Genomic DNA, 27,874 nt, shown 5'->3' on the forward strand with positions numbered 1-27,874 from the left:
TTCTCTAAAGTTACTTTATTGTGACTTCGCGATCATGTCAGACATTACATACCGAAACGCACCAAAAAAAATAAAAAGATCACACCTACAGTACTATTCATATGCACAACATGATTCGTCACATCTAAGCTAGCATCATGGATTAAGGTCCTGTTTGTTTTCTGTTTCTGGTTCTGTTTTTACTACTGTCAGAAGTCAGAACAAACGAGGTTTTAGAGAAGTGGCTTTTGGAGAAACTAAAAGCTTGTTTCTAAGAAAAATAAACTAAAGCTGACAAGCTTACTGAGAAATGTTTTTCTGAGAAGCTATGTGCTGAGAAACTAAAAATTTATTATAGAAATCAACAACATATTTTCAGAAATAACTTTTCAGACAAATCAAAAGTACAACTTTTCAAAAAAAAAACTCAAAAACAGAAACTCAAACAAACAAAGACCCTAACACTAACACTAGTAATTTGAACACCCTCCCTTTCTTCTTCACTTTTGTCCCATTCAAAAGAGCGGATACGCGAGGGGAGACAAGAAAAGCTGGTCCTGCCATGGGCTGCGCAGCTGGAACGGGTCCTGCATCCAGTCCAGGAGACCATGGTTCGTCGGGACCTGTAGGCTGGGCAGGTCCAAGACTCCGTGGCTCATCGCCGGGAGCTGCAGCCTGGGCAGCTGGCTCGCCTCCTGCGGCAGAGATGTCGACGCCACCGTGACCGCGTCTGCTTCCTTCTTGGCTTCCTTGGGCGCGTTGTAGCTGTCGCCCGATGGCGCGGACGAGGAAGAGGAGGGTAGCAGGAAGCTGTCGTGGACGTCGTCCGACGACAGGTAGTTATCTCCGGCGGCAGCGGCTTGCCGGACCAGGGATGCTCTGGCCGTGTAGTCCACGTTGCTGCGTCTCTGCATCTCCTCCATGTCAGAGGCTCTCTGTTCAAGCTCCTTCAGTGGAGTGGCTTTCCGGTAGATCTTGCATAGCACCATGTCCTTCTGCAGCCGCGCAAAAGCGTGAGATTTTTGTCAATTTTTTCTTCCATGATTGCATGGCAGAAAGGTTAAATTTCCATGCAGTTTCAATGAAAGCTAGTCGTCTCATAAGTCAACCATGTGAATTCTCATGTCTAGCCGCGTGATCGTGGAATGTCTACATCACTGTTGCATGGTGCCAAAACTGACGCAGAGGAAAAACAATATAAATCAGGTATCATATGCACAAGAAGGTGATCAGCACTACTTTGCCTCCCCCGGTTAATGTTCAAAAACAGCACTACGATTTCATACCAAACCAGCGAAAAAAGTATAATTATTGAGCGTTCCATCCTAGCTGGCTGCAAATGACACGGCCCTTACTCCATCTTGATCATTTTTCATTCAGTTTTAGTGTGACCGAAGGTGCTAAGCACCGATCATTACCTTGGGTGGCGCCGCTGCGGCGCGGCCGGTGCCGAACTCGGGCAGGCGGTACTCGTTCATCACCCAGTCCGTCTTGGTGCCGCGCGGGGCGCGCCCTCTGTAGAAGACGAGCGTCTTCTTGAGCCCGATCACCCGATTCGCGTCGGCCGAGCTCCGGATGGCCCTGTCCAACCCCGTGGCCTTCCAGAACCCGCGCTCCGTCGTCCGGTTCGGGCGCCCGCCGCTGCCGGCCTTCCGGTCCCGCGGCACGAAAAAGTACCACTCCCGCTCCCCGATCTTCGCCATCCCTGCACAGAGTCCGTCACAAACGTCAACCTCATCATCCGGCTCCGAAACGCATGCCATCTTTTGATGGTCGATCACCACGTCGACAATTCTTGTTATGGGCGTACCGGGAAGGTCCCAGGGGTCGTGGCGGTAGATGTTGAGCGTGCCGATGATGTCGAAGTGGAGCTTCTGGCCGTGGACGACGCGGGAGAGGTAGAAGTCGAGGAGCTCGTCCTCCGTGGGGTGGAACCGGAAGCCCGGCAGATGCTGGTCGACGACTTCCATGGACGCCCCCCCAGCCATTGCCATTGGTGTTCAGCTAGCTCTGGTGCTGCACCTCAAGTGATCACGACTGCTCTGCTTGTCTTGCCTTGCCTTTGTACTCGACACGGACACACGTTGGAGGGTGGATGGATGAGTGGGCGTGGTGTAAGCAGAGGTCGGCTATATAGGCAGCTGGGGGGCGTTATCGGGAAGTCACGCGGTTTGCTGGGGACTGGTGGTCGCAGTTTCTTTACACCTCTGAAAAAGACCAGTGCTTGCTCAGTGAGAATGAATTGGGGCGGTTTAACAAAAAAAATACTGTATTTTGCAGATTTTTTAATTTTATTTTGGAGTGTGTATTTGGACTCTGAAGACTTGTTAATTAAGTCACACAATTTGACCCTTTAATTTTCCTAGTCTAAAAAAAATTAACCCTCTGGCTGTGTTTGAATATTAGCAGTGACTGTCCAATTTGGAATACCTGGTGGTCGAAGGTTCTGCTCCTTGTGTAGGAGTTTTAGCACGACTTTAATTTTCACGTCTCCCTCAGATCCATTATTTAACAGGAACTCAATAACTAATCGTTGATGTCTTCTTATTCACAACGAAATCTATTATTTGCCCATTAACAGTTGAGAACTGCCCACATGTTCATCTAAATGAGGATTAGAACATGTGACCACTCATATGACAGTTACACCTACGTATTTTACCAATAAGATAGGCTCAACCTGGAATGTCTAGCCGTTTTGGAGAATATACATCTTCGCATAACGTCGAATAAATATATGTCGTCTTTTAGTTTGTACTATAACATTTAACCAAAAGTAGTTGTACGACTGTGAAGGGGTGCTTGCGCGATCTCTCTTCTGTAAACACATGCTTGTATGCAATTCATTTTATAGTTTAATTAAGCAATTAAATTCCACATTGTTCAGCCTTTCGAAACATATGACTGGACTTTATAACATATCCGAATTCCACATCAACGGAATGTCGGATTATTTTGAATACTAAGATGCCAATGTCATGCATGCTTCTTATTTTTCTCTTCCCCACAGCAGGTTTTGCACTTGCAATATTGTTCTTCTTTTCTTGCACTTGCAATATTGTTTTTTAAAGGCGGCTAGATGTGTAAGATGTTTTTTCTTTCCTTTTTGCACGCTTCGTTTAACTTGATTACTAAAAGGTGGACACTGGATGAGTTCTTGGACACTTGGCGATTCAGTCTTTGAGAAAAACAGCTTGAAACTTACTGTTTTTTTTTTGGATCTGAAAGTGATTTTGTCTTAGTTGCGTTCTCGCTTCACCAGATCTCGGATGAGCCTTAAATTACCATGATTATGAGTTGGAACAGTGTAGTTACCACTAAATTACTATCACCGTACATTCTAGAGCTGGTCTAAATGATATTCTATTATATCTATACAAACATGTGATTTTTGACGTCTAGAATACTTTTCGTTGGAATGACCCGAAAACGACAACCGAGATTATCTGTTGATCAGGCAACCCCAGTTTTTGAATTTGAACTAAGGAACGATGAACAATACGTTTGGTTGGCTCGGGTTTACCAACAACCAGATAGTCTTCCGACGTCTGAAGCTGCCCCGTATAGCAACGGAGTTTTCTGAAAAATTCATCACGTTTTCTAATCTTCATGCACCTAAAAATAAGATGCATCGATCAGGTGACAAAAAAACGTTGGTGGGGTTAGGGAAAGGGGTTGATGGGGGTCATTCATCACTCTGTTTATTTGAGTTTCTGCTTTTGGTTTCTAGCTGAAAACTGTTTTTGTTTTTTTAAAAGCTATTTTTTATTTTATCTGTTGACTTTTACGATAAATCTTTAACTTCTCAATACATCAAAAGACAGAAAAGCTTTTCTCAATCAGTTTCTCAGTTTCTAGTTTATTTTCTCATAAACAGTCTCTTGGCTTCTTTATAAGCTACTTTTCAGCAACACTGTTTATTTATGCTTCTAACTTATGAGAAGCATAAGACAATAGCAATCCAAACAAACATGTCTTTAGAAGAGGTCCTTGGGAGGGAGATCAGCCTAATGCAGGAGGCAGACACGGGGACGGAGCAATGAGGTAGTGTGGGCGTCGCCGATTGTGGGCGACAGAGGATGGCAGTTGGGTAGTGCCAAGGCGGGGGCGTGTGGAGACGGCTCGACAAAGTCAGGTTAGCGTGGTGGTGAAGGATCTAGCGGCGGGAGCGTCGTCAGAGACGGGTGAAGGAGGGCGGGAGGCGAGGGAGTGAGCATGGCTATGAGTCAATGGGCTGTTTAAGACAGAGGCGAGGACAAGAGACGGGCGAGAGGTTGAAGACATCCAACTACTTAATTGTCGTCAACTAAAGAAAAACTAAAAAAAAAGTATCTGTAATTTAGCATCTTCCAAAATTCATAGTTACTATACTATTTCCGGTCAACTTCCTGCATATCCATGTGAACTCACTGCCTCCTAACCTGCACTACATGGGGTAAAAGTCTCTCTTCATAGTTCACACACTTGCTTTTGTGCTTTTTTTTGGTACCTTTCTTACTCTGATGTTAAGGCAGAACAGGAAATACTCGAGTCTAAAGTAAACATAAGAGAATCATTACCATTCCCGCAGTCATTTATGATCTACATGCTACAGTAAATAGTAGTCATCTTTTATAATCTATCTTGAAAATCCACGGGTGCTAACATCCAGTAGACACTGACCAAGCTACATGTATGCTGAGTGGTGCACATGCACCATGGTAAAGAAACAAAAATCTTAGACGTCATGTTTGTTCTAGCTTTGCAAAGTTTTCAAAGTCCTAGTTCTCATTACCGAGGGGTGTGGCTGCGCCTCGCCTTTTGGCCATCTTGAGTTCGTGACCTACTTTGAACGCGGACTGCCTTTCAACCTGTAAAAGACCGGTCTAACGAATGAACCGAACGAACTCTGGATTTCCATCTTATTATCATGCATCGACGGACTAAATCTCGCATGTAAAAGCAGTGCCAAATTTTTGTAGGTTTATACACTGCAGCAGCAGCCTGTGAGCGAGTTAGGTAAAATGCCTTGACTGGAAGCCATGAGTCCGAAGGAATACGATAGATTCTACTAATTCTAGGGGTTCAGCTCTGCATGGCAGAAATTGCTTGCGCCTGTTTGAGTTTTACTGCAGTTCCTTGGCTGACCGTGCACATGGATTAATGGTCACTTATTTGTGAGGCCAAAAGCAAACAGAATACTGCATGTTGATTTGTTCTTGAGTCGTCAAGAAAGCAGCATGCGTTTTCCGCAGTTTGGCGAAGAAAATATGGTGCTTAGTTTGGCGTTACATAGCGTTTTTCCTATTCCGGTTGAAGGAACCTTTTGAGTTGTATCATCATTCAGTCCACCACAGTGATAGACAGCGCTGTTTCTTCTTCAGGACTTGTTGAACTCTAAAGTTGTTGAAGGAAACTCTTGTTTCGTATCTAAAATTGTAAACTCTGTACAATAGATGATTCCGGTACTCAGCTAATGGAAATGCGTTCCCCCGCTTTCGCAAAAAAGGACTTGTTCAACTCTACCATACGCCTGTACAGAGGAACAAGACGGAACCTGAATTTCCATCCAAGAAACAAAATAGCTCGGACTAGGACTCTAGGAGTGTGCCAGCCGGACATTCAGGCATAATCTTCAGACACACTAATCGCATATCTGACATGTATCCATGGCGCGTTAAGAATTGCACCAGAGTCAGTAATCAAATCCCCACGGTTGTTTAGTCCTGCAACTGCTTGCATATGTGCAAGGAGCCCAGCTTCAGTTAGTGCACTGTCTTTTCTTCGTTCTTCGTGGAGAAAAGATTGGAAGATGTCGACACAGCCCACCGGAGACCTCGGGGTGGACTACTCCGCGTGCGAGTAGTCAGGACTCGGTACGCCATCACGCACTGCAGCAGCAGCTCTTTGTGGTCACGTATGATTTTCCTCGGCATGGACACCCTCCGGAATAGGGAACAGACAATGGCCGTAGACTTCCGGTGAAGCCAAATCGAGAGAAGACTACCGAGTCGTCCACCCAGAAGACCTCCCTGTCTCTGGAATCAGATCCTCTGACTTCACCTACTGGTAAAGTCAGTGACTTCGAACGTCTGTAGACCGTTAGATCATGGATGGATGGTCAGATGCACTGCACAGTGTAACGGAACAGTAAAATGTGTGCAGTAATTTAACGGAACTGTTGCTACAGTATTTATGCTACAGTAAATCGACGTCAAAGAACTGTTCATCTACTCACGAATTACTGTTCACTCGTGACTTCATCCCGCTAAAGTCAGGGGATCCGGATCCGTTCCTGGCTTACTGTAGCCAGTACTAGCCCAACTGGATAGCAATTTTCAGTAAAGCTTCCTCCAACACATCGACAGCATATTCTACTGTCCGTCAGTAAGCAGCGTATGCGGTCGATCGAAATGACGTGTGGGCACTACAGGTTCAATTGATGTTTCGTGCATGTTTACGGTACTATCTCTGTTTTTATTTATTTTTATCAATTTTTTACTATAGTTATTTAATTTTATATTTTTTCTACGAGGAATTTATAGATATCTAAAACTTGGATATTATTAGATTCGTGGTGAATTAAACTTCATTAGTATTATATATTTTTAAGTATTTGTAATTTTTTCATTAAAAAAGTAAAACTAAAATTGTTACAGTAAAAAACCGGTCACGAGTAAATAAAAATCGAGATAGCAGTTGCTACGTCCGTACGTATGCAGAAACTAATAAAATTCAATCATGTTTACGTTTTGAACTTTCTGCGGTTGTAAGGACAGTAGCAGTACTAGTACGACGCGACCGTGCAACGGGACCGGGGATCAACTGTGGACATGACAATCTGTGTTGAAAAAAATAAAAAAAATACGGAGACGGAGAATTCCTGCTCCAAGCCATAGCCATTGATGCATGCCCACTTCTACGACTGCGTACTGGGTAGGCTACTAGCAGCAAGGCCAGGGAATCCAAATGATGCCGCGCGTACATCGTGCAGAGATGTGTCATGGCAGCTCTATGATTGAGCTAGCAGCCGGTTTTTATTTTACAGACGTAAACAAAATATAAGAAAGTGAAGTTAAAGATAATAATTAGTTGTTAGTTTTTATTTTATAGAAGTTAAAGAGAATTTTAAATAACTATCTCTTTATCAAAAGATGGTTTAAGTACGAAACATGTCTTGTCTTAATATCTCAAATGGTTAGATCTAATAGCTAGTTTTATCATATAACTGCCCTGAAGAGGCCCATGAACAGCGCGCGGTGAGTTCCGTGGAAACTTCCAAAAAGCTTGGTCAATGCCGGCGCAGTGTCCTGGAAATTGCGTACGCAGCGGCGGATCCTGCTGCGCCGCACGTACCACCATCCTTCAAAGTTCGGAGAGCTGCTATGTCACATGGATTCATGGGGCCCTTGCTGCACGTCCTATGGATCCGATCAGGTTTCACGCAGAAAGGCTACCGCCCATGGAGTGGCGAACTGGTGATGCGTCAGGTTCGATCAGATCTCCAATTGCCCATGCAGAACCTCAGCCCGACACTGGCCGGCACACCATTCTCAAGCCGCGGTTCACTGGTTCGATTGACCAGCGTCGCAGGGGCACTGGTTGCAGAGGCCTGGAGCACAGGATGTTGCTTGTAGTTTGCAACGTAACGTCCTGAGTGCTGCATAGAAACATATAAACATGGTAGGATTCGGATAGAAGATTAGAGTAGGTGAATAGTTATTTTATAATTTTTTTAAATAGATGATTTTTTTTTTACCTAACGTACTTATGAAAGAATCGGGACCAAGAGCAACATAGTAAAAGTTTAGCTCAGCCCGAAAGTTTCGATTCAAATATCAAATCTGAAAATCCAACAAAATGTGGCGGTTGGAATCAAATCTAGTTCTATATCAAACCAATGTATGATTCAACCTCACACAAAAATTAGATTTTTAGTAGAAACACCAAAAACTCAAGGAGATGATCACCAGGTGAAAAAAAAATCCCTCCAAATTGATGGATTAGAGGCAAAAGAATTCAATACCTAGTTGTGTAATTTTGTGCATGAATGTTATGCCTTTAGCAACTAGAAGATTAACTCTAACAAGGTGAAAAAATTCAGCTCAAGTATGAAAATGAAAATCTCGACCGAGATCGAAAACTTGCAAAAAAAACAAAGGAACTGATAGAGTGAAACTAAAAGGAGCAGAATTCAAACATATGCAAAAATATAAACTTCATTACTTAAAGAGACCAGCCTTATTTTAGGCAAGTTATAAAGATTTTTTTTTCAAAACTCATATTTATTACATAGGCTAAATACTCATCCTTCATCTACTCTAAAATCCTAGCGTTAGGCTCTCAAATGGGTGGCACATAGGCTCAAGTGGCCAGTTCAAACTCTTTTATAGTCATACTCCTCTATTTATAGGTATAGAAAATTTGACCCCTAAATTTTCCAGCTTATTACTAAAATATCCATCTCTTATAGTACACTCCTACCTATTACTGATGATATTTTGGTTCATTTTTTCCTCCATCCATTGAATAGTCACGGTGCCTTCATGATTTAGTTTTGCCTTAACGCAAGTTTCACGATGGTGCCACAGACTCTTCCAATCCTCTTAGGGTTTTAAGGCACAACTGTGAAATTCTCTGCACGCTTCTCAACGTGACTCGCCACTTGCTTACACCTTAAGCAAGTGCTCTAATATCGACACGTATACTCATTCTTGTAATCCTGACCACCGGTAAGTCTCTCACGCTCTCGATTCTTCGAGCCGTCTTGTCACTTGTACGGCATCCTTTTGCTTGACTTTGTCAACACGTCGTATTCATCCTCTGTTTTATGCTTTGTTTGACCTCTACATGTACAGCTAGATTCACCATTGAATTCATCTGATCTCCTTGATCGTCCGGCACCAAGCATCTGCTTAGCCTCGATCACCCGTCGTCGACCGCTGAATTGGATTTGTCATCTGCACACCATGAGACAAGCAAACATATTTTTCTTTGATTTAGTGCAAAATTTTTATTTCTCCCATTTTTCATTCATTTTCCTCCCTTTAACAATGCAAACATCAAGAACAAAACATCATGCAACACATGAACGTATAATCCTAATGAGCTTTCATATCAAAGCATCAAGAGGAGTATGAGATTAAAAGCTTGCACCGTACAACAACTCAACTTAGTCCAAATTCAAATCTAGCAATAAAAATGCTAAAGATATGCAGGTCAAAGCTCAACTACTATGATTATCTTACATGATGCAATGCAATACAAATGCAATAAAAGTAAGATAGAGTTTATATATAAAGGCAACTCCCCTTCATATAATGCCATAGGGATAGTACACAACAAGCTCTCCCCTCAAATAAGCAAATCTAGTAGCATCTAGAGGCTCAGTGAAGATGTCGGCTACCTGATGTTGGGTATCAATGTATTTCAAGTTTATATTTCACTTTTTATTGTGGTATCTCAGAAAATGGAATCTCATATCTAGAGTGCTGGAGTAGATTATTAGCTAAGCTTATGACACTTGTGTTGTCATACAAAAGTAGCATACTCTAGAAATCTAACCTAAAATCCCTTAAGGTAGTAACCATCCACAAAATCTGTGAGCAACAGCTACATATTAGCTTCAGTAGTAGACTGTGCAACGCTAAAATGCTTGCGAGAAGACCAACACACAAGAGAAGTACCCAAGAAATAATATGTAACAGAAATACTCTTCCTGTCAATTCTACACCTAGCAAAATCCGCAGCGAAACATCCTTGAAGAGAAAGCGAAGTGGAAATAGAAAATCAGAGTTCATACTATAGCAAGAAAAAAGATACAAGAGTAGCGAGAGTAATTATCAACAATAATAAGTACATACTACCTCCCACCCACCGAACGAATCTGTGAAGGACCAATAATGTTCATATGGAGAAGCATACAATCATGTATATCAAGATAATACACAAGAGTAAGAAAATATAGGGACAAATGATTTGTTACTGAAGTTCGAATATTTATCGATATCGTACGTCTCCGTTAAGGAAGCTCGGTCACATTTGAGCCATATATTTTCAACCTTTTTTCTCACGAGGTTGCACAATGCACACATCGTTTTCCCTATGACCAACTCTTCCTTCACTCTGGAGATAGTGAGTTTCACAACCACTTCCGGACGTCATCACAATTTGGGGAGATCGCTGGCAATCCACCACCGAGCTATCTAGAAGCCAGAGGTCTCCAAGAGTAACAAACTTCCAAATTCACGCACGATCAATGCCAAATTCTTAAACATACATAACTGATGCGACACGTGCAAGCAACCCAAGCTCCACACACCTCACTCTATCCTCACTAAGCACAAATGCTTGATTTTTATAAATTCTTGATAGAGAGCGGAGGGGGTACTCAAAGATGAAACACCAAGTTATAACACCTCTTCTTAACACCACAAAACTAGCTAAAAAGCCCCTAACATGCTAGGAGAACAAGGGGTATAAATACCCCACTCTGAAAAACTAGACATTGAAAAGATTTTACACTGATCGAAACTTCTGATCTCATATATCTCAACAGTCTAATCTCGGCGAAACTCACTCCCAGATTTGCTAAAAACCACACATTGGAACTTCAGATTAAAAACTATCCAAACTCAAGAACACCAGATTTCTAAAAATCGGACTTTCCGACTGATATCGGAACTTCCGATTAAAAAACTATCTGAACCCGAGAACACCAAGTTTCTGGAAATCAGACTTTCCAATAGATTGGAACTTCTGATTTTAAGATTGAAACTTCCAATCAGCACAACCGATACACAGAAAAATGACGATAAATTTAAACTCTGATGTTCGATTTCGGTGATTCTAGACTCTATAAAAAACTTATTCAGAGGGCTACACATCCCAACTAAATTCAGATCTCAACCACATTAGATAAAAACAAAGAACACTCCGAAAGTTGATTCGGACATTTCCACCTATTGTACAAAGCGTAATCCCCTAAGATTAAACTATGTACCACATGGAACAAGCTAAACACAACTAAGTATTTGCTAGAATCACTTTTCGCCACTAAGACCGACAACATAATTTGTTAAATCTAAAACACATTTTAGATATCCTGGACTTGTAAAGTGAACTCTCAACACAAACTCATCCCACACTAAGCGCATGGTTTGAGCATCTCATCCAAGTCCCGACGCTTCTTATAGATATTCAAGGCTCGCCATCAACTCCTATTCTCTTGATGGCAATGATCATTCTCGCTTCCTATCTCGATCCTCTCTTAATCTTTTGGAAGTTTGATGAAGTTCACTTGATTGCGTCATATGCACCAAGCATGTAAGACTTCTCTTTTCATATCATCTTAATTTGGTTCACCACCGAGACATAAACCGTAAGCATCAATCGTATAAGTTGTCCACTAAGCTTGTTTTGATCTTGCTCTACCAACTTGTTATATTGAATATCTCAATTCAACTCATGTCTTTTGATAGAACCTAACCTCAATTCACTCTCAAGCACAAAGAACATGGGTTAGTCTATAAAACTAAATTGATAACTTTATACCTTAAATCACTTACTATTCATAAGTGACTTGACATTCATTCTTTATTGTCAATCTTCATATGGAACCTAACCCTATTCACTCTAAAGCACATAACACATGAGTTAGCTCATAAAACTCAATTGACAATCTCATACATTTAGTTATTTAATCTCCACGAGTAACTTTGCATTTATGCTTATTGTCAATCTTATTGAGTTTCTCATTGGTCTCATGAGCATCATCTTTACTCACTTAATCTCCACAAATGACTTATCATTCAAGCTTATTATCAATCTTCTTGAGCTTCTCCTTTATCTTATAAGCATCACCTAGAGCTCAATTATTATGATACATCTCTCTTGATCACATGGCATTCCTTATAATGAATCCATGTTCAAACCTCAATGCATCACCTTTGAAACACACTACTAATAATTCTCAACACAATTATTACTCCATATATATTATCATTAATTACCAAAATCATACTTAGAGGCTAGATAAACCTTCAAAATAAAATATAGTTAAATGAGATATGAAGAATAAGATTTGACTAGTCTATTGAAGTATGTAGAAATATGAAGAGAGAATTTTTTAAAATAAATAGCCAAATAGAAATCTTTTGAAATGTAGATGCTCTTACTCTCAGAATAAGTCCCGAGCAACTTTGTCTATGGTATAGACATGCTCATTCAGTGGGTCAGGACTGCACAATCTCCTTCCTTGCACGTGTAATGATTGTGCACACATATGCACGCATAGTCACGGTTATAAATATAGTTGGTACCCTCGTTTGTCGTGATTATTGGACTATTCGATTTGTATTATTTTTATAAATCGAGCGGTTATAAATTAAACTTAAATTTAAAATTTAAAAAATAAAGAATTTGACAAAATTCGACTAGTTTTTATCAAATTCCACCGAATTACTGTACAATTACCGTCGAGCACCGATAACCGTTTGTAAAACAGTAACTAAAACCCTGCGCATAGGTCGTGAGTGTAACGTGCCTATTATGTGCGTGCTGAGTTGCACTCTTAAAAAAAAAAAGAATGCGGAGAGATGGGTTCTATCGTGGTGATTAGATATTTAGATCAGAGCGATCACCTTGTCATAAGTTTTTTATTCCCGGACGAGAAGATCAAAATATACTAGCTCAGGATCATAGACGAGAAATGTGTACTCTAAATTTGCCGATTCTCTTTTATCCATATAACTGAATGTAAGATTGAAAGAAGTATAAGAATAATGGAAATAGAAAATTAAATAGTTAATTTAGACAAAAAATAGAAAATACTATAATAGTGTTAGAAAATAATATAATTATATTATATAAGATGATATTTTAAAGGGAAAAATGCACAAACCCCCCCATAAGTCACTCCATTTTTAAGATTCACCCCCATAAGCCATTTTGTTGCAAAAAACCCCCAACAGTAATTTAGATTTGCAAAACCCCCCCCCAGCAATTGTTTAATGCAGAAAATAGGTTTTCTTTAATATAAAAAATATGTAAATTCTTTAATAATTTAGATAAAGGTTTTAAAAATGATTCCTTTGGTGAAATAAATAAAATAAAATATTTTTAATTCTATTAATCTTATATATATGTTTTTCAATGATAAAATAAATGTTTTAATTATGTCCTTTAGAGAAATAAGGATATAATTTTATTTATTATTTGTGTTCACAAATAACGATAAATCAATGGAGACTGATGCTAAATCTTGCCGAACTCTCTGCATCTACGGAAGAGAGGCCGAGCGCTGGATTGCGGCCAAGTGCCATGCCAATGGGTAGGCCGGCCGAACAAATTAGAGAAGATTCTCTTTATACCATTGCAACTTATACGTTTGCCTTATGTGTTATCTAAAATTAAAAACATAGAAAACCTAGAAAAAATAAAAATTCCCTTTATTTTCTAATTATTTACCATTTTTCCATAATTAAAAATATAGAAAACCTATTAAAACATTATTCTAGATTTTCTAAATTTTTCTCATAATTAAAACATTTATTTTATCATTGAAAAACATATATATATATATAAGATTAATAGAATTAAAAACATTTCATTTTATTTATTTCACCAAAGGAATCATTTTTAAAACCTTTATCTAAATTATTAAAGAATTTACATATTTTTTATATTAAAGAAAACCTATTTTGTGGATTAAACAATTGCTGGGGGGGTTTTTGCAAATCTAAATTACTGTTGGGGGGGTTTTTGCAACAAAATAGTTTATGGGGGGAATCTCAAAAATAGAGTGACTTATGGGGGGGTTTGTGCATTTTTTCCTATTTTAAAATACCTGTCGAGATGACCTTATTACTGTGTGATGATGCACCGGCGTAGTTACAGGAAACCGGTCCGTTCACCGCTAACTTTAGCCTGGTGGTGCGGCACACCACAACAGGCCACACGTGTATAGGTGCTTTATACCATTCAGTTTGGTGCACACGCACACAATGGTGTGTACAAAGAATGTGCATACAAAGCGTTCACTTGCCCGATGTACGTAGCAGGTTGGTAGGAGTACGTCGACGAGCTCAAGCGTGATGTCAAACCGTACATTCGAGCAGGGAAAAATTACTGAAATTTCGCTAATTTCGGCCGCTTTGCACTTGACATCGTGATGTCCACAAGCCACGTCTAGGGCTGGCAACGGACGTCCTATTGCCCGTCTCGGCTTCCGGTCGTTGCCTGTCGCTCACACCTTGGCTTCTGGCCGCTGCCACACCACCTAGGTCGTTATGGTGCCATTCACCCGTCTCGGCACCTTCTTCTCACATCCACAGATCCCCGTTAGGTTCGAAGTCAGAGACATTTTACACTTAGTTATATGTATTAGATACAAATTAGATTTTGAATCAGATATGTTCTTACTACATCTGATCTCGACCCGCCCTGTTGACAGGCCACTCACGTCCGGCTGACCTCAAGGCACCGACCTATCCGGATGTACCTTTCGCTCCACGCGCGTCGCGGACTCAACACGTGTACTCCTTCAATCGGCTCAGCGCCAGAAATAAACAAACGCACGCCATGGCACATGTGAAATGTCACGCGAGACTTCGTCACATTCCTGATCCATCCAGCCAGCGCGCACCTATTTATTAAGCAAGCCCGCGCGAGGCGCTACCGATTCTGTAGCAGCTACGTACTTGGAGTAACCTTAGTGACACGACGAGAGCAATGGAGAAGCTTGCGCCGAACACGAAGAAGGCAATGGAGGACAGGGAGGAGAAGCCCAAGGTGCCGTCGAGCGACCCCAACGGCCTCAGCGAGCTCGTGGCGGGGCAGCTGCAGCGCGAGCACCAGCTGCCCAGCATCTTAGAGATGAAGCAGCTCACGCGGGAGGCGTACGGCGGCGGGATGTACGCGAACGAGGGGGCGGAGGGACCCTGCCAGGCCGCGCGCCAGCGCCATGCAGAGCGCCGACGGGCCGGAGGAGCCAGTGCGGAGGCCCAAACACCCGCCACCGCCGTCCACCGGCGACCGCAACCTCGACATCACCGGCCAGTCTTACATCCAGTAGCTTTATCGTTGCTGTCTACGCTTGCTGTGTTTTGCTTCTGTTCTGGACGTGTCGCCTCACACTGTAATTAAGCCAGCGAACGAATAAACGTACCGGATCCGGAAGAGCAATGTGAAGCTTTCCATACTCTGATTGGCCCCATTGAGAAGGTATAGGCTTGGGCCCAGACAAGTGTTGTACCCGGAGCTTCCAGAAAGCCCCCAAAAAACGATTGAACCAAGAGAAGCAAGTGGTACGGCTCTTCGCATGTCGTCGACATAGTCGGCCCGTTATTGAATTCCGTTTCTATGCTCTCTCCAATATCGCGAAGTGACGAAGCCGAAGCGAATGCCGAAGCCGAAAAGAAGCTAAACTCTGCAGTAGTGGCCCAAACGAAAATGGTCGCAAAACCTGTCCAACCATACGCAATGCCAAATCATTTTCACTCGAATGATTCCGTCTCTTTTCCGCGACAGCAACAGATGCCGCCCGAATGCTCCATAGCCAAGCGCACATGAGTACGTTCCAAACATCGCGTCTGAAAGATGTCGCAACACAGTCGATGCTTATCCACTGCCGAGGCTAGGAGAAAAGGAGTGATGTTATATTTATGCCTTAAAATAGCTATTGTTTTAGACGGCGAACCATGGCCTTTCTCTGGCCATTCAACCATTCACAACGCAATTACTGTTCATGTTGTTTCTCTCGTCATTTTTGTCGTGTTTGCTCGCTCTTCTGCCCTCCCGCCTCTTACGTCTCATGTCTCATATAGCGGTCTAGCTGTCACTCTTACTGTACTAACCTGGTTTCACTGGACCATCTTCGCTCATCCCATCCTGACATCGTCCATCCAATCGTTCTCCACCGTAGCCGTTGGCGTCCCTACCCTCTTGCTGCCCTACGCCTGTCACCATCATCGGTCTGCCCTATCTCTTATAGCCTCCTTCGAAGCCAACAGCAATGAAAATTTCTGATGAAAGTAGAACTCCTGCTACCCCCTCTGAAATAGTCGTCGTCAGAAAAATAGCTCAAAAATTAGGCACCTGAAATAGTGAAATTTAGAAGGAGTGGAAAGGAAAATATGTTGTACGGCAGGAATGACTCCTCTCCAGCAAACCGGCATGTCCGGCTCGTCGAACCGGAGCATCTGGGATCGCTTTGTCTGCCACGTGTGGTGTGAGGTGCCCCATGCTTTGCTGGTTCAGGTGTTGACGTGGAGGATTGGTGGCCGCTAGAGGTGGCGCTTTTCCACGTAACTGTGCCTAGGCCTCATCCTGATCCGGTTCCAAGTCAGTAGCCGCTCGGTTGGCCGCCACGTTGGTCAAGTACGGTTTGTCTACATGCTCCGCTTCGCGTGGAACCACGTAAGCTGTGACACGAGAAAACTGTATGCCAAGCCATGTGATTGTAATGGCTCTAGTTGCATGAACTGACAACACAACTAAAATCGTAGGAAAGAACGAATTATCTATCTGGAAGCATAAACATAGACAATTCTGAACCGCTACTAGCAAAAATAACAATATTTACGCTTGGTTATGGTAAAAACATGAATAATCAATATGTTAAAACTAGAAGAGTGTGTAGGGTCAATGTGTTAAAACTAGAAGAGTGTGTAGTCAATATGCTAAAACTCTAACAACAATGACTTTTTAAAGATGAACTTTCGAATATGGTATACATAGATTTATTTTGAAAAATAGTTTAAAAATATTATAATTTTATTATGTTTTACATATTTTTTATAGTGGTCATGCAGGGTTGTATCATATGGAAGATTTGTACTTATCTTTAAATTTCTAATTATGGATTTCACTCAAGTTTATATTAGAACAATATTTTTTCCCATAAATGACTGGTTCAAATTCGTATTTGCTGTAACATTCGAGTTGTGTTTATATTATATTTGAATCATATTCGTATTTGTATAGAGAATACGGAACTGAATATGGTATTCAATCTGTTCACCCTAGCTACTGTTTTATCTATGATATGATCCCATATCACATCCTCTCATGATCCAGTTAATTTTAATCCCCACATATTTAAATCATATTACAAGGACGTATTAATTAACATGTGAACCAACTCTCGCTAAACCACAAGTTAAGTGACGTTTACGTCAGGAAAAACCCTTCCATCCCACACCGCCAAGTGGGACCCACTAGCCTCCAGCTTCCTCCCAGCGGCCTAGCCCCTTCTTCTCCTCTCCTCCTCCCACTCTCCCAGCCCATGCCTCCTCCGTCCCACTCTCCATCCAAACAAGCCGCCAAGATCTAATAAAACCCTCGCCCATTTCTCTCTCCTCGCCTCCGGAACCGAATCCTTATCGATCGCTGTCGCCGGCTCGGGTTAGAGTTGCGCACCGTCTGCCTCGGCCCCACCGCCCCTTCAAAACCCTTCCCTCCGCCTCCCTGCTTCCGCCACTGCTAGGCCAACCCCCGCGGCCACCTCCTCGGCCCCCGCCTCGCCGTGGCATGAGAAGATGGCCGCCTTCTCCAGGGGCCTCGCAGCGCCGACGTTCGATCTGACCGCGGCGAGTGGGGCAGCGCCCTGGCCGCGCCGCCCCGCACGCGTCCAGCCCCGCCGCGGTGCCGCGATCCGGTGCTGCTGCGGGGGCGACACGGAGCCACGGAGGCGCCTCTCGAGGACCGCCGCGGCCGCGCCGGAGCGTGACGAGGAATGGCGCATCGACGGGAACAAACCCGGCCGACGGCGCGCCGGCCTCACCGCCATGCCCTCACTCCCATTCCCTTCACCTCGGTACGTGGGACTGCGGCTTGCCACTGTGCATCTAGGGTTTTTGGTTCTACGCGCTTGTATAGTGCCCCGGGCGTCGCATTTGGCATTCACAATCATTGGTTGTTTGCATCATTCCAATGTATGGTATTTTTTAGCTAATTTTGTTTGCGTAATGACATGTTAATGTGCCCGATGCTTTAGACAGAAGCTTCCTATCTTTGCAGTAGAATGCACATTGCCTAGGAAATGGAATTTTGACACGCATTTTTTTGTCTACTAGTATAGTTCTAGAAGGCACTCCAAGCAACAGGATTTCTATCCACGGTGCACGCAGAGGGGGCCAGCTCCTCAATCTTGCGACACCCCGCCCAAGAGAGGTGGGTTCCTTGCTGACACTTTCAATTTGGAAGAATGACTCCCAGATAGAAGTCAGTGTACTCCAAAATGAAATGCTCCCACTTGTAGTTCTAAATTTAGTTTTCTGCTTTGCTGAGGAAACACATGTTTTTGGCACCTGCCTTATAGATACTGGTATTGCTAGTGAGAAGGAATGGGGAATCAACTTGCTGGATGAAGCGATCAAGGAGTCCGGAACAAATGAAGATGGAAGCACTTGGTACAGGGAGAGCGGAGAAGATCTTAGTGAGAATGGGTACCGGTGCCGCTGGGCAAGAATGGGAGGACAGAGCCATGATGGTTCCACTGAATGGAAAGAGACCGTATGTTCTTAGCTCTTTACTTATTCTGACATATCATATATTGGTCCTACGTTCAGTTGCCTTCAAAACATGCTCGCAACTTTATGTGATTGGTGTGGGGGTTTCTGTGTTCTACAGTTAGCTCTTCTTCTTACTTTACTTTTCATGCTTGAGTATTAATTCAACTTTAAGCACAATTTCTAGTTCCTTTGAATAAGAACTAGAATTTTTTTTTTTTTTTTTGCAATTATTGCTTCTCAAGCAACACCTTACCTTTTATAATGAAAAAATGTTGGGATCAAAGATGATTTTGTAGTTATGAAAACTATGGCAGTATGGCATTATCACTCAAAAGCTCTAGCACGCATACTAGAACTAGCAGACTCTGCTGGCTCCAACTTGCATGGTACTTAATCCAACATAGAAATTTGAAACATTAGCCTCCAAAAGCTCGGCTCACCAACTCTGTTGACATGTTACTAAATGCTGGACAATAAGTTGTTCTTTGCCATAAATTTTTTTAACCAACCTTTGTGAGTTTATGATTTAGTAATATTGTTATTTAATTTGCTGTCTGACAAATCTTCACAACTTTATTCTATGTGGCAGTGGTGGGAGAAAAGTGATTGGACTGGATATAAGGAACTAGGTATGCAATTATTCTTTTGTAATGGAGAGACTGATCACATATCTGTGCTTCAGAATTTGGGATGATATATAATTTCTGTTTCTTATATTTAGATTATTATGTAAGAAAGTAAGGATTCAGTTAATGTGATTATTGCGCATTAGCACACAAGCTGCTTTCTCTAGGCTCTAGCTATGTTGAATGTCTTTGTTTCTTTTTCTTTCCAATGTATGCTTGTGGCTGTTACGGCTGATTTTTGGGAAAATGCAACTATAAAACATCAGGTGCGGAGAAATCTGGGAAGAATGCTGAAGGTGACTCTTGGTGGGAAAAATGGAAAGAAGTTCTGTACCAAGATGAGTGGAGGTAAATTAACTAACTTGTAAATGCAGATATTTTAAGTATATCAGTCCTGCTCTTTTGTAAGACGGAATCTAATCTCCATTGCAAACTTAACTGACTGACTACTTTTGTAACTAAGAGTTGCATACAGAGTTTCTTTTGCCTTTTTATCTTAAGTAAAACATATTTTCAAAAGAATGTTAATTCTATAAATGTGCATGTGCGTAGAGAACTTGAAGGAGATACTTAAGTGCAAGCTATTTGTTTCAATCTGTTTGTGTTTTGTAACACTGTACATGGCCATACATCCAAATTATTTTAGACCATGAGATGAGAAATTTAGTGCTATTCTTGCCAAAGACAAGATTATACTATCATGATTTGCAACACATTCTCCAATCAAATGATCGCATGCATGATTATTCCTGAATCCTGATCCCTATCTGGTTAGCCACCCCATTCATTGGTGTATATGTCAGTTAGTCATTATGTGTCAAACTGATCTAGCCCCACCTTAGCTTAAAGGATACCTTCCGAATGTGTCGGTTCTGCCATGATGTCAAATTGTCAATTCATGTTTACAATGACACCTGAGAAATACTGAGTTTAGCTCATCATTGCAGATTGGAATGGATGTTAATCAAACTCTACCAAGTGATACTTAGTTACTTACTATTGTGATCCACTTGTTTCCTACTCACAAAGCCTTTAACTGATTGGTTATTTGATGTGAATATGACTCGCTTTCCACATTGTCATAATGTTTTGAGACTTTCTAAAACAGTTGATCTGTATGTTGGATAAAGAACTACCACAGTACCATCTAAATGAAGATTACATATCAGCAATTACTAATGGTCTGATAAAAATAATCAATTTGCAACATATAACATGGTTTACCTTGTCCAATACAGCAATCTTGCAAGAATAGAGAGAAGTGCTGAAAAACAAGCAAAATCAGGAGCAGAGAATGCAGGGTGGTATGAGAAATGGTGAGAATTACATCATACTTTTGGCATGGTTTTAGTTGCAAGTGTTCTGCAAAGTTATTTTGAGCCGTCAATGCTCTCTGCCAGGTGGGAGAAATATGATGCCAAAGGTTGGACAGAAAAAGGTGCTCACAAATATGGGAGGTTAAACGAGCAATCCTGGTGGGAGAGGTGGGGTGAACATTATGATGGCCGCGGATTTGTTCTGAAATGGTGAGCCTCTTCAGCATATGCTATGTGGCTATAGAAGGAAACCTTTCTGGCTTTGTGTATCTATATGGCTGATGTTGTGCTTAATCCAGAATGTTTAGTGTCCAAATCTCCATTTCCATGTTTACCCTTTATTTGTTACAACAGAGAATTTGGCGGTTTATTGTTATGTGCATTCACATATCAATTGGTTAATTAATTCTAAAAAAAATCTGGTAAATTACATTTGCATTCAATCACTAGGCCGTTGGTGGTAATGATAATGGATTACTCCACTGGGGGACAAATTAATTCCTTGGTTTTAAATTTTCTGTCTGCAGTTGTGCGCAATATTGGAAGGTTGTTTTGTTTTGCATATACTTTGTCTGCTTGACCAAGCATGATTGAAAGATACAATATCTTCTTACTCACCTCATCCAGTGGTCATTAATAACTGCTGCATTGCATGAATGTCGTTTGTCGTACAGGACTGATAAGTGGGCAGAGACAGACTTAGGCACCAAATGGGGGGACAAGTGGGAAGAAAAGTTCTTTTCAGGAATTGGTTCACGACAAGGGGAGACATGGCATGTATCTCCTGGTAATGAACGTAAGATTCTTCACCATTAAGTACTGTATATGCTGCACATTCCGCATTTTGCCAATAGCATTGGTCTCATCTCAATGCTAGTAATTAACACATCATACCTCTTTGGTTGCAAGTATAATATGTTCTAGAATCCGTCTAGCAGTTTTAGATAGCAGCATCATGAGAAAAAAGCATCTAGATTGGCTACATGATGTTTTTATGGGATCCCTGTTTTTATTGCTAGTTCCAGACTTTCAGGATGGGAAATATACCATTTCGCATTATGTGCCAAACTGGTATCAGGCAGGCCTGTGTCAATGTTCAAACAACTTGTATTGAAATCAGAGCAAGTGTGTCAACATACCTTTATATTGTTTATCTTTCACTTATATATATCTTTAGGTCAGTCTGAAATGTTACTTTTTAAATGTACTTCGCTTGCACCTCTCCTTTTCTGAGCCTTCTATCATTCTTTGTGATGTATGGCCTGGTGCTGGGCCTACCACTTTAGGATGGAGATACAAAGAATCTTTCCCTAAAGAACCCCTTCCAAATTTTAAACAAATTGATCATCATTTGCCAGAAAGGATATGTTTTATTTCGTGATGTGTTTCTTTGGTTTCTCATCATCTTTTTATTTGGATTTTGTGGGTTTCATCTCTAGCCTACCCCAACTTGCTTGGGACAAAGGCTTTGTTGTTGTTGATGATGTGTTTTTTGGTTTCTATCAATTTAATTCCCTAGCAATGCATATGTAGATCCATGTATGTGTCTATGTGTGGGAGAAGTACTGTGACTTGCAGTGTGAAATATATAATGCCTGCTATTTACTATCTGATTTGAAACATTCAGGCTGGTCAAGAACTTGGGGAGAAGAACACTTCGGTAATGGGTACGTGCCATGATGTTCTGGTCCAACATTGTGTCATTTGACTGGAGTTTGGCGTTAAGATCTGAATTTAGACTGTAGACTTTTCCAAACATCACCTTGCCATGATTCCAGTAGTAACTTGTTTTGAAAGAGCACTATCAGTGGACGACTAAACCGTATGTCTTGTATTTCAGAAAAGTCCATAAGTATGGAAAGAGCACAACTGGTGAGAGCTGGGATTTAGTAGTCGATGAGGAGACATACTATGAGTAAGATATCTGTGTTGTTGATGCTTTCTAACATCATCTTGGTAATTTGACCATGGGTTGAATTTGAATCTCATTGGTTTGCAAACATTTTGTATCAGGGCCGAGCCTCATTATGGATGGGCTGATGTGGTTGGAGACTCAACACAGTTGTTGTCGATACAACCTCTTGAAAGGCCACCTGGAGTATACCCAGCTATTGACTTCAGCTCGTCACCTCTACCAAAAGATGATCCACCCGGCATGCCTCCTTCGCCTCTCGAATGAATTAGATTGCCAGTAAAAAGAAATTTTCTTTCTAGGCTCCAATTTTGCTTGTAAGGGAACATTCTTTGTAGGAAGTTGATCGACCTCATTCCTGTGTCAATTGGTTCGTTCATTCTTTTGTAGGTTTTCCTTCCACGTTATAGCGTTTTAATGTTCAGAAATAATCAATGCACCGTGATTATATCGCCTTTGCTTACTCATTTGTTCGTGCATAAATGCTTCCCACTACAATTGTACCATGTGGGTAGTAATTCTCAAGAAGATTGTGGGCTTGTTTTTTTTGGTTAGGTGTTTGTACAATCAATTTAATGTGTATGACCTAGGTGGGTCTAACCATGAGGATCAGCATTTGAAGATCCATGTATTTTTAGGCTCTGTGCAGTAGTTATGCTGGATGTATGTATGCAAGTGGGTAGCTAATAAGATAGTTCAAGGTTATTATTTAGTTTATATTTTTTAATTTAATTAGGTATGAGTGAATTTTTAATTTATTTATTCTTTAAAATTTTAGATGGATCTAATGATTAAAAAAAAATATAACTTGCATCCGTTAGACTAGAAAAATGCAAAATTTGCATTCCTAACTAGACGAGACTCGTGGACTTATTTTCATCCATAGATCTACATACATTTGGGTTATCCCCAAGGAGTGATTGTAGTATTTCAGTCTTCACGGTAAATGGGTGAAATGTAACACCTCTATGTATATATGAATGTAATATAATATTTAGGAGTAAGAAAGTAATTTCTCTGGTTCCTCATTCCCTATAAATAAGTCATTAAAAGACAGAGAAGGGAACTCATAGATCATTTTCCACTATAACACAAACTCTATCTCAATTCTCTCTCTCGCTTCTTTTGACTCGTAGTTTCTCTCTAAGCTTGAGTCTTTTTATTGAAAGAGGTTCTCGTCGTATTCTGTCCGATGTATGTTTTTTTCCCAATAGATAGTGTCATCCGTGAGGATCTGACACGAAAAGCTTCATTAAGAAGAAGAGGAGTAGGGAGTATATTCGCGAGCCGGAGCACTGAGCGTGCCCTCGCCTTCACGCGTCACAACCCTCCGCGAGCTCATCCTCACGGTCGTTGGCTCACCGCGTAGAATGACACATGTGGGCGGCGACCCTGGGTGTGCGGACTCGCCATCTTCCCCGTGCTAGCTGTCGTGGTTGCTGGTTTGCTGTGCGGAATGACGCGCGGGCGAAGATGGCCGTCGCGACGCTACGGGCATGTGCGTCGTGTGGGCACAGCACCACTGCCACGGGCCGCAGCTGTCCTCATTGAAATCGCGAGGCATGTCTGCGACTCCAGGACAGAGCACCTCGAAATTCGAAGGCAGTCCCGTGTGGAGAAAAAAAGCCCATACAAGCCTTCGCGCACGAGATAAAAAGCATGTACTCATTTACAACACTTTGAATCAAGGGTACCCTCTAATATTTCGCCACGATAGCTTACTTTCGATCTAGGTGTCGAGCCTGCCGCTTGCCCCTATCGCGTGTGCTGTTTAACGCAAACTCCAACAGAGGTAGTATCTGTACTTTTTGCTTTTTGCTACAGTAAAATACATCTCTCTCCACACTCTCTCCTCAACAAAAGCTCTAAATGTACTTTTTCGTAACTACAGTAATACGGTCGTGATGGAGGAGCCGGCAAATTTGCTATCTGCTGTAGCATAACTCATCACTGTACACTGAGTATACATGTAGGTTCAGGGGAGGAGGAGAGTAATAAAAGGTAGAAAATATAGTATTTGTTGGAGATGAAAAAATAAAAAATAATATAATAGTATTAGATAATGCTATAATAGTATTATAGAACGTAAATTTTCGAAATTTTCGTTAGAGATGGTCTAACACGGTAGGTGAACGCTGCACTAGCTACAAATTGCCATAGGCCTGTCAAAGCAGGCACGCCTAGCCTGGTTACACATCTATCGGACTCTCCGCCTCGATCCTACTACCTATCGCCAGGTTTCTCGGTCTGAGGTCAGAGTCTCTACTAGTTTGTTCTCTGGCAGCTACATCTATGGCGCATCTTGTAGAGGCCATCATGTTCTATACGCTGCATCTATGGCGCAACATGGCAGCAGTAGAAGTTAGCACTTTTAATGTACTTATCACTAGCACCGGCTAGCCACTCCTTTTTAAGCGGCAGTGTACTTAAGCCAGTCCGCGACATGCGAGCCTTGGGTATGGCTAGAAAGATCTACCGTACGTATTACAGGTGGTGTCCTATCACTTATCCTGTCAGCTAGTTGTCCCTAAGTATGTACCAGGAGCAGCATCAATACGAGATGCTAGGCTGCTAGGCTTGTTGATTCAGTGGATTGTTTATTCAATCGAGGCCACAACTAGCTATAAAGAGTGAGGCCAAGAGGCATGCAGCGCCCATCTCTAATAGTAATACTACCTATTCGAGAGGACCACGCGCATCCTCTGGCATGCTGACGCAACGTGGCTTAAAAAAAAATCAAGATACGAGGTTCCTAAGTGCTAAGGGCTTGTACTCAATAGAAGGCAGCTCCACTTGTCACATGTGCTGAGTGGCCAGGCAGCATATAATTATGAGCACGTCTCCCATCTAGGAAGCAGTGTAACTGTTTTGCTCTTGCCGGCTCATCATGCATGAAGGCCGATGAAAAACCAAGGAGCCCCTCGTACCCGATGCAAGCATCACTCACGTTATCTCGTCGGAGCCCTCTCCCCGTGCCTCGACCTCGCCTATCGAAGCCTCTCCGCGTGCCTCAACCTCGCATGCCGGAGCGTCCGCTCGCCGGTCGAAGCCTCCTCGCGCTCGACCGGAGCCTCGTCGGAGCGTTCGACCGAAGCTCCTCTACGCACCTGCCCGGGCTCCTCTTAGAGCCTCGCTGGAGCCTCCCCACGCAGGTCGAAGCCCTCGTTACGCGCCTCAGTCCTGGCCGGAGCCCCTACACACTCTGCACCAGAGGAAGCGCTTCGGACCGCCCAACATGCTGCCTCCCCCTCGCTGTTTCGCCTCCGGAGCCGCCGCTCCATGCCTCGGAGTCCCCTGCCGGCCTACGGAGCCGCAGCTCCACGCCTCTTCGTCCCCTGCCGGCCTCCAAGCTGTAGGTACACGCCCCCGCCTCGCCGTTTCGCTTCTGGAGCCGCCACTCCATACCTCAGAGTCCCCTACTGGCCTCCGGAGCAGTGGCTCCACGCCTCCGTGTTAGACTACTATTATTAGATGGATACTTATCCTTGCTTTTAGCCGTGCATGCTACTATTTTCGTGTACGTGCATGCTAATGTTTGGATAGTCCTGATCGGTGGGTCTCCTTTCTATTTTGCCGAACGCTGTTTCCATGAGTCCGTTTAGATACGAAAGGGAGGCTCGTCCTTATATGTACACGGTCGATCCTCCGATCAATATAACAACGATTATTATCGTTAATCATGGTATCAGTTTGGTTCGATCCAAACCACCGCTTCCGCATCTTCTAGCTGCGCCGCCCCACTCCATCGACGCCCATGGTCGACGATGTCGCTCGTCTCACCTTAGAGCAGCGCGTCGCCGCGTTCACTCCCGAAGAGCGCCGCGAGGCTGCTCGCCAAGAAGCTGCGCGCCTGGAGGCTGAGCGCCTGGAGCAAGAACGTCGTGATGCCAACGCCCGTGCCTTGGTCGTCGCCGGTGAGGTCGCCGCGGCCACCGCCGCCCTCCACGCTCAAGCGGCGGCGATTCTCAACATCAAGTCTCTCGTGCCCATCGTCCTCGACTTCACGTCGCCCCACTTCAACCGATGGTGCGGTCTCTTCCTCAACACCCTCGAGCGTTATGCGCTCGCCGACGACGTGCTCTCGGACGACGATCGCTCCGACAATGCCTCGTGGAAGCGCATGGACTGCACCATCCTCTCGTGGCTCTATGGCACGATCACCCCTGAGCTCCTTGAGGTCGTCATGAATCGTGAGGAAGGCCCTCCCACCGCTCGCATTGTATGGCTGGGGCTCGAGCAGCAATTCATCGGGAACAAGGAGACCCGTGCCCTCCTCCTCGACGCCGAATTTCGCACCTTCGTCCAAGGCAGTTTGTCGATCTCCGACTATTGTCACCATCTTAAATCCATGGCCGACCAACTCGCCGACCTCGGTGAACCTGTTCGTGATCGCACCCTGGTTCTCAACGTCCTCCGCGGCCTCAACGATCGGTTCGCCTACATGGGCGCCCTGATCCAGCGTCAGCGGCCGTTCCCGACGTTCGCCGAGGTGAAGTCTGACCTCTGTCTTGACGAGATCAACATGAATGCCAAGAAAGGACACTCGCCCCAGGCCCTCGCCGCCTCGGCTCCTCGCGCTCCCACGCCACCACCCTACAATCCTGCCGCCGGGGCCAACATTGGTCGCAAGCAAACCCGGCGCGGTGGCAAGAAGAACGGCGGCGCTCCTGGTCCGACGCCCCCGAGCGCTCCCTGGGCTGGTTTCCTGTCGCGGCCCACTACTGCACCGCCGGGGTGGCAGCCTGCCTTCGGCACTTTTCAGGCGTACTAGGCCGGCCCACCAGGTGCTCCCCAGAGCGCGCCTGGCTCACAGCGGCCGCAAGCCTTCTACGCGGACCAGCACGTGCTGCTCGGGCTGCCCTCGCTGGCTCCGCTTCCTGGGCCGCCCCCGCTGGCTCCGCTCCCCGGACCGGCCCACGGCCTGCTGCCGCCTGCTGCTCCGTTTCAGCAGCCCCCACCGGGTTTCGCTGGCCCGTCTTACCCTCCTGGCTGGGTCAGCCATCCTGGTGGCCTTTCGTGGGACCCGAATGCTTTGGCCTCCACCTTCCACACGATGACACTGCAACCGCCACCGACCCATGAATGGTACATGGATACTGGTGCTGAGACTCACATGACATCAAACTCCGGTAATCTTTGTGCTTCCCAACCACCTTCTTTTTCTACCCCATCCAACATTGTTGTCGGTGATGGTTCTCTTTTACCTGTTACTCACACTGGCTCCGTGACCTTTCCCACCGCTCAGGGTTCCCTTCACTTAAATAATGTTCTTGTCTCTCCACAACTTATTAAAAACCTTATTTCTGTTCGTCAATTCACCATTGAAAATAGATGTTCTGTTGAATTTGACCCTTACGGTTTCTCTGTGAAGGACCTCAGAACCCGGAGCGTGATCGTCAAGTGCAATAGTTTCGGCCCACTATACCCCCTCCTGTCATCGGTCTTTCGACCTTTGGCACTCGCAGCCGGCATCACCCCCACTCTTTGGCATCGGCGTCTTGGACATCCCGGTCATGAGGCTTTGTCTCGTTTAGTTTCATCATCTGCTAT

General features: G+C 43.6%; 3 protein-coding genes and 1 pseudogene across 6 annotated transcripts; 3 read left to right on the forward strand and 1 right to left on the reverse strand.

The window, feature by feature from the left end:
• LOC133911518 (NAC domain-containing protein 22-like) lies at window positions 1-2,068 on the reverse strand. Its single transcript, XM_062353783.1, has 3 exons — window positions 1,790-2,068; window positions 1,398-1,684; window positions 1-974 (listed from the first exon to the last, which is right to left on the reverse strand). Exons 1-3 carry the CDS (start codon window positions 1,971-1,973, stop codon window positions 495-497), a joined length of 951 nt encoding a protein of 316 aa, XP_062209767.1. The 5' UTR covers window positions 1,974-2,068; the 3' UTR covers window positions 1-494.
• Window positions 2,069-14,665: 12,597 nt separating this feature from the next.
• On the forward strand, window positions 14,666-15,227 carry LOC133910866 (uncharacterized; annotated as a pseudogene).
• A 1,938-nt stretch (window positions 15,228-17,165) lies between these two features.
• LOC133911520 (protein EARLY STARVATION 1, chloroplastic) lies at window positions 17,166-22,787 on the forward strand. 4 transcript variants are annotated; one of them, XM_062353789.1, is made up of 11 exons: window positions 17,166-17,773; window positions 18,038-18,129; window positions 18,278-18,471; window positions 19,060-19,099; window positions 19,363-19,444; window positions 20,335-20,412; window positions 20,497-20,622; window positions 21,087-21,199; window positions 22,040-22,079; window positions 22,253-22,327; window positions 22,426-22,787. In XM_062353789.1, exons 1-11 carry the CDS (start codon window positions 17,496-17,498, stop codon window positions 22,589-22,591), a joined length of 1,284 nt encoding a protein of 427 aa, XP_062209773.1. In that variant the 5' UTR covers window positions 17,166-17,495; the 3' UTR covers window positions 22,592-22,787. The 4 variants fall into 4 exon arrangements, with proteins under 4 accessions (XP_062209773.1, XP_062209775.1, XP_062209772.1 ...); XM_062353788.1 differs by having other exon boundaries at window positions 17,167-17,773; window positions 21,087-21,208; XM_062353790.1 differs by having other exon boundaries at window positions 17,557-17,773; window positions 18,033-18,129; window positions 21,087-21,208.
• Window positions 22,788-26,078: 3,291 nt separating this feature from the next.
• On the forward strand, window positions 26,079-27,095 carry LOC133912795 (uncharacterized). Its single transcript, XM_062355708.1, has one exon. It carries the CDS (start codon window positions 26,079-26,081, stop codon window positions 27,093-27,095), a length of 1,017 nt encoding a protein of 338 aa, XP_062211692.1.
• The last annotated feature ends 779 nt before the right edge of the window (window positions 27,096-27,874 follow it).

This window comes from Phragmites australis, chromosome 3, assembly GCF_958298935.1.
Source record: "Phragmites australis chromosome 3, lpPhrAust1.1, whole genome shotgun sequence".
NCBI lineage: Eukaryota > Viridiplantae > Streptophyta > Magnoliopsida > Poales > Poaceae > Phragmites > Phragmites australis.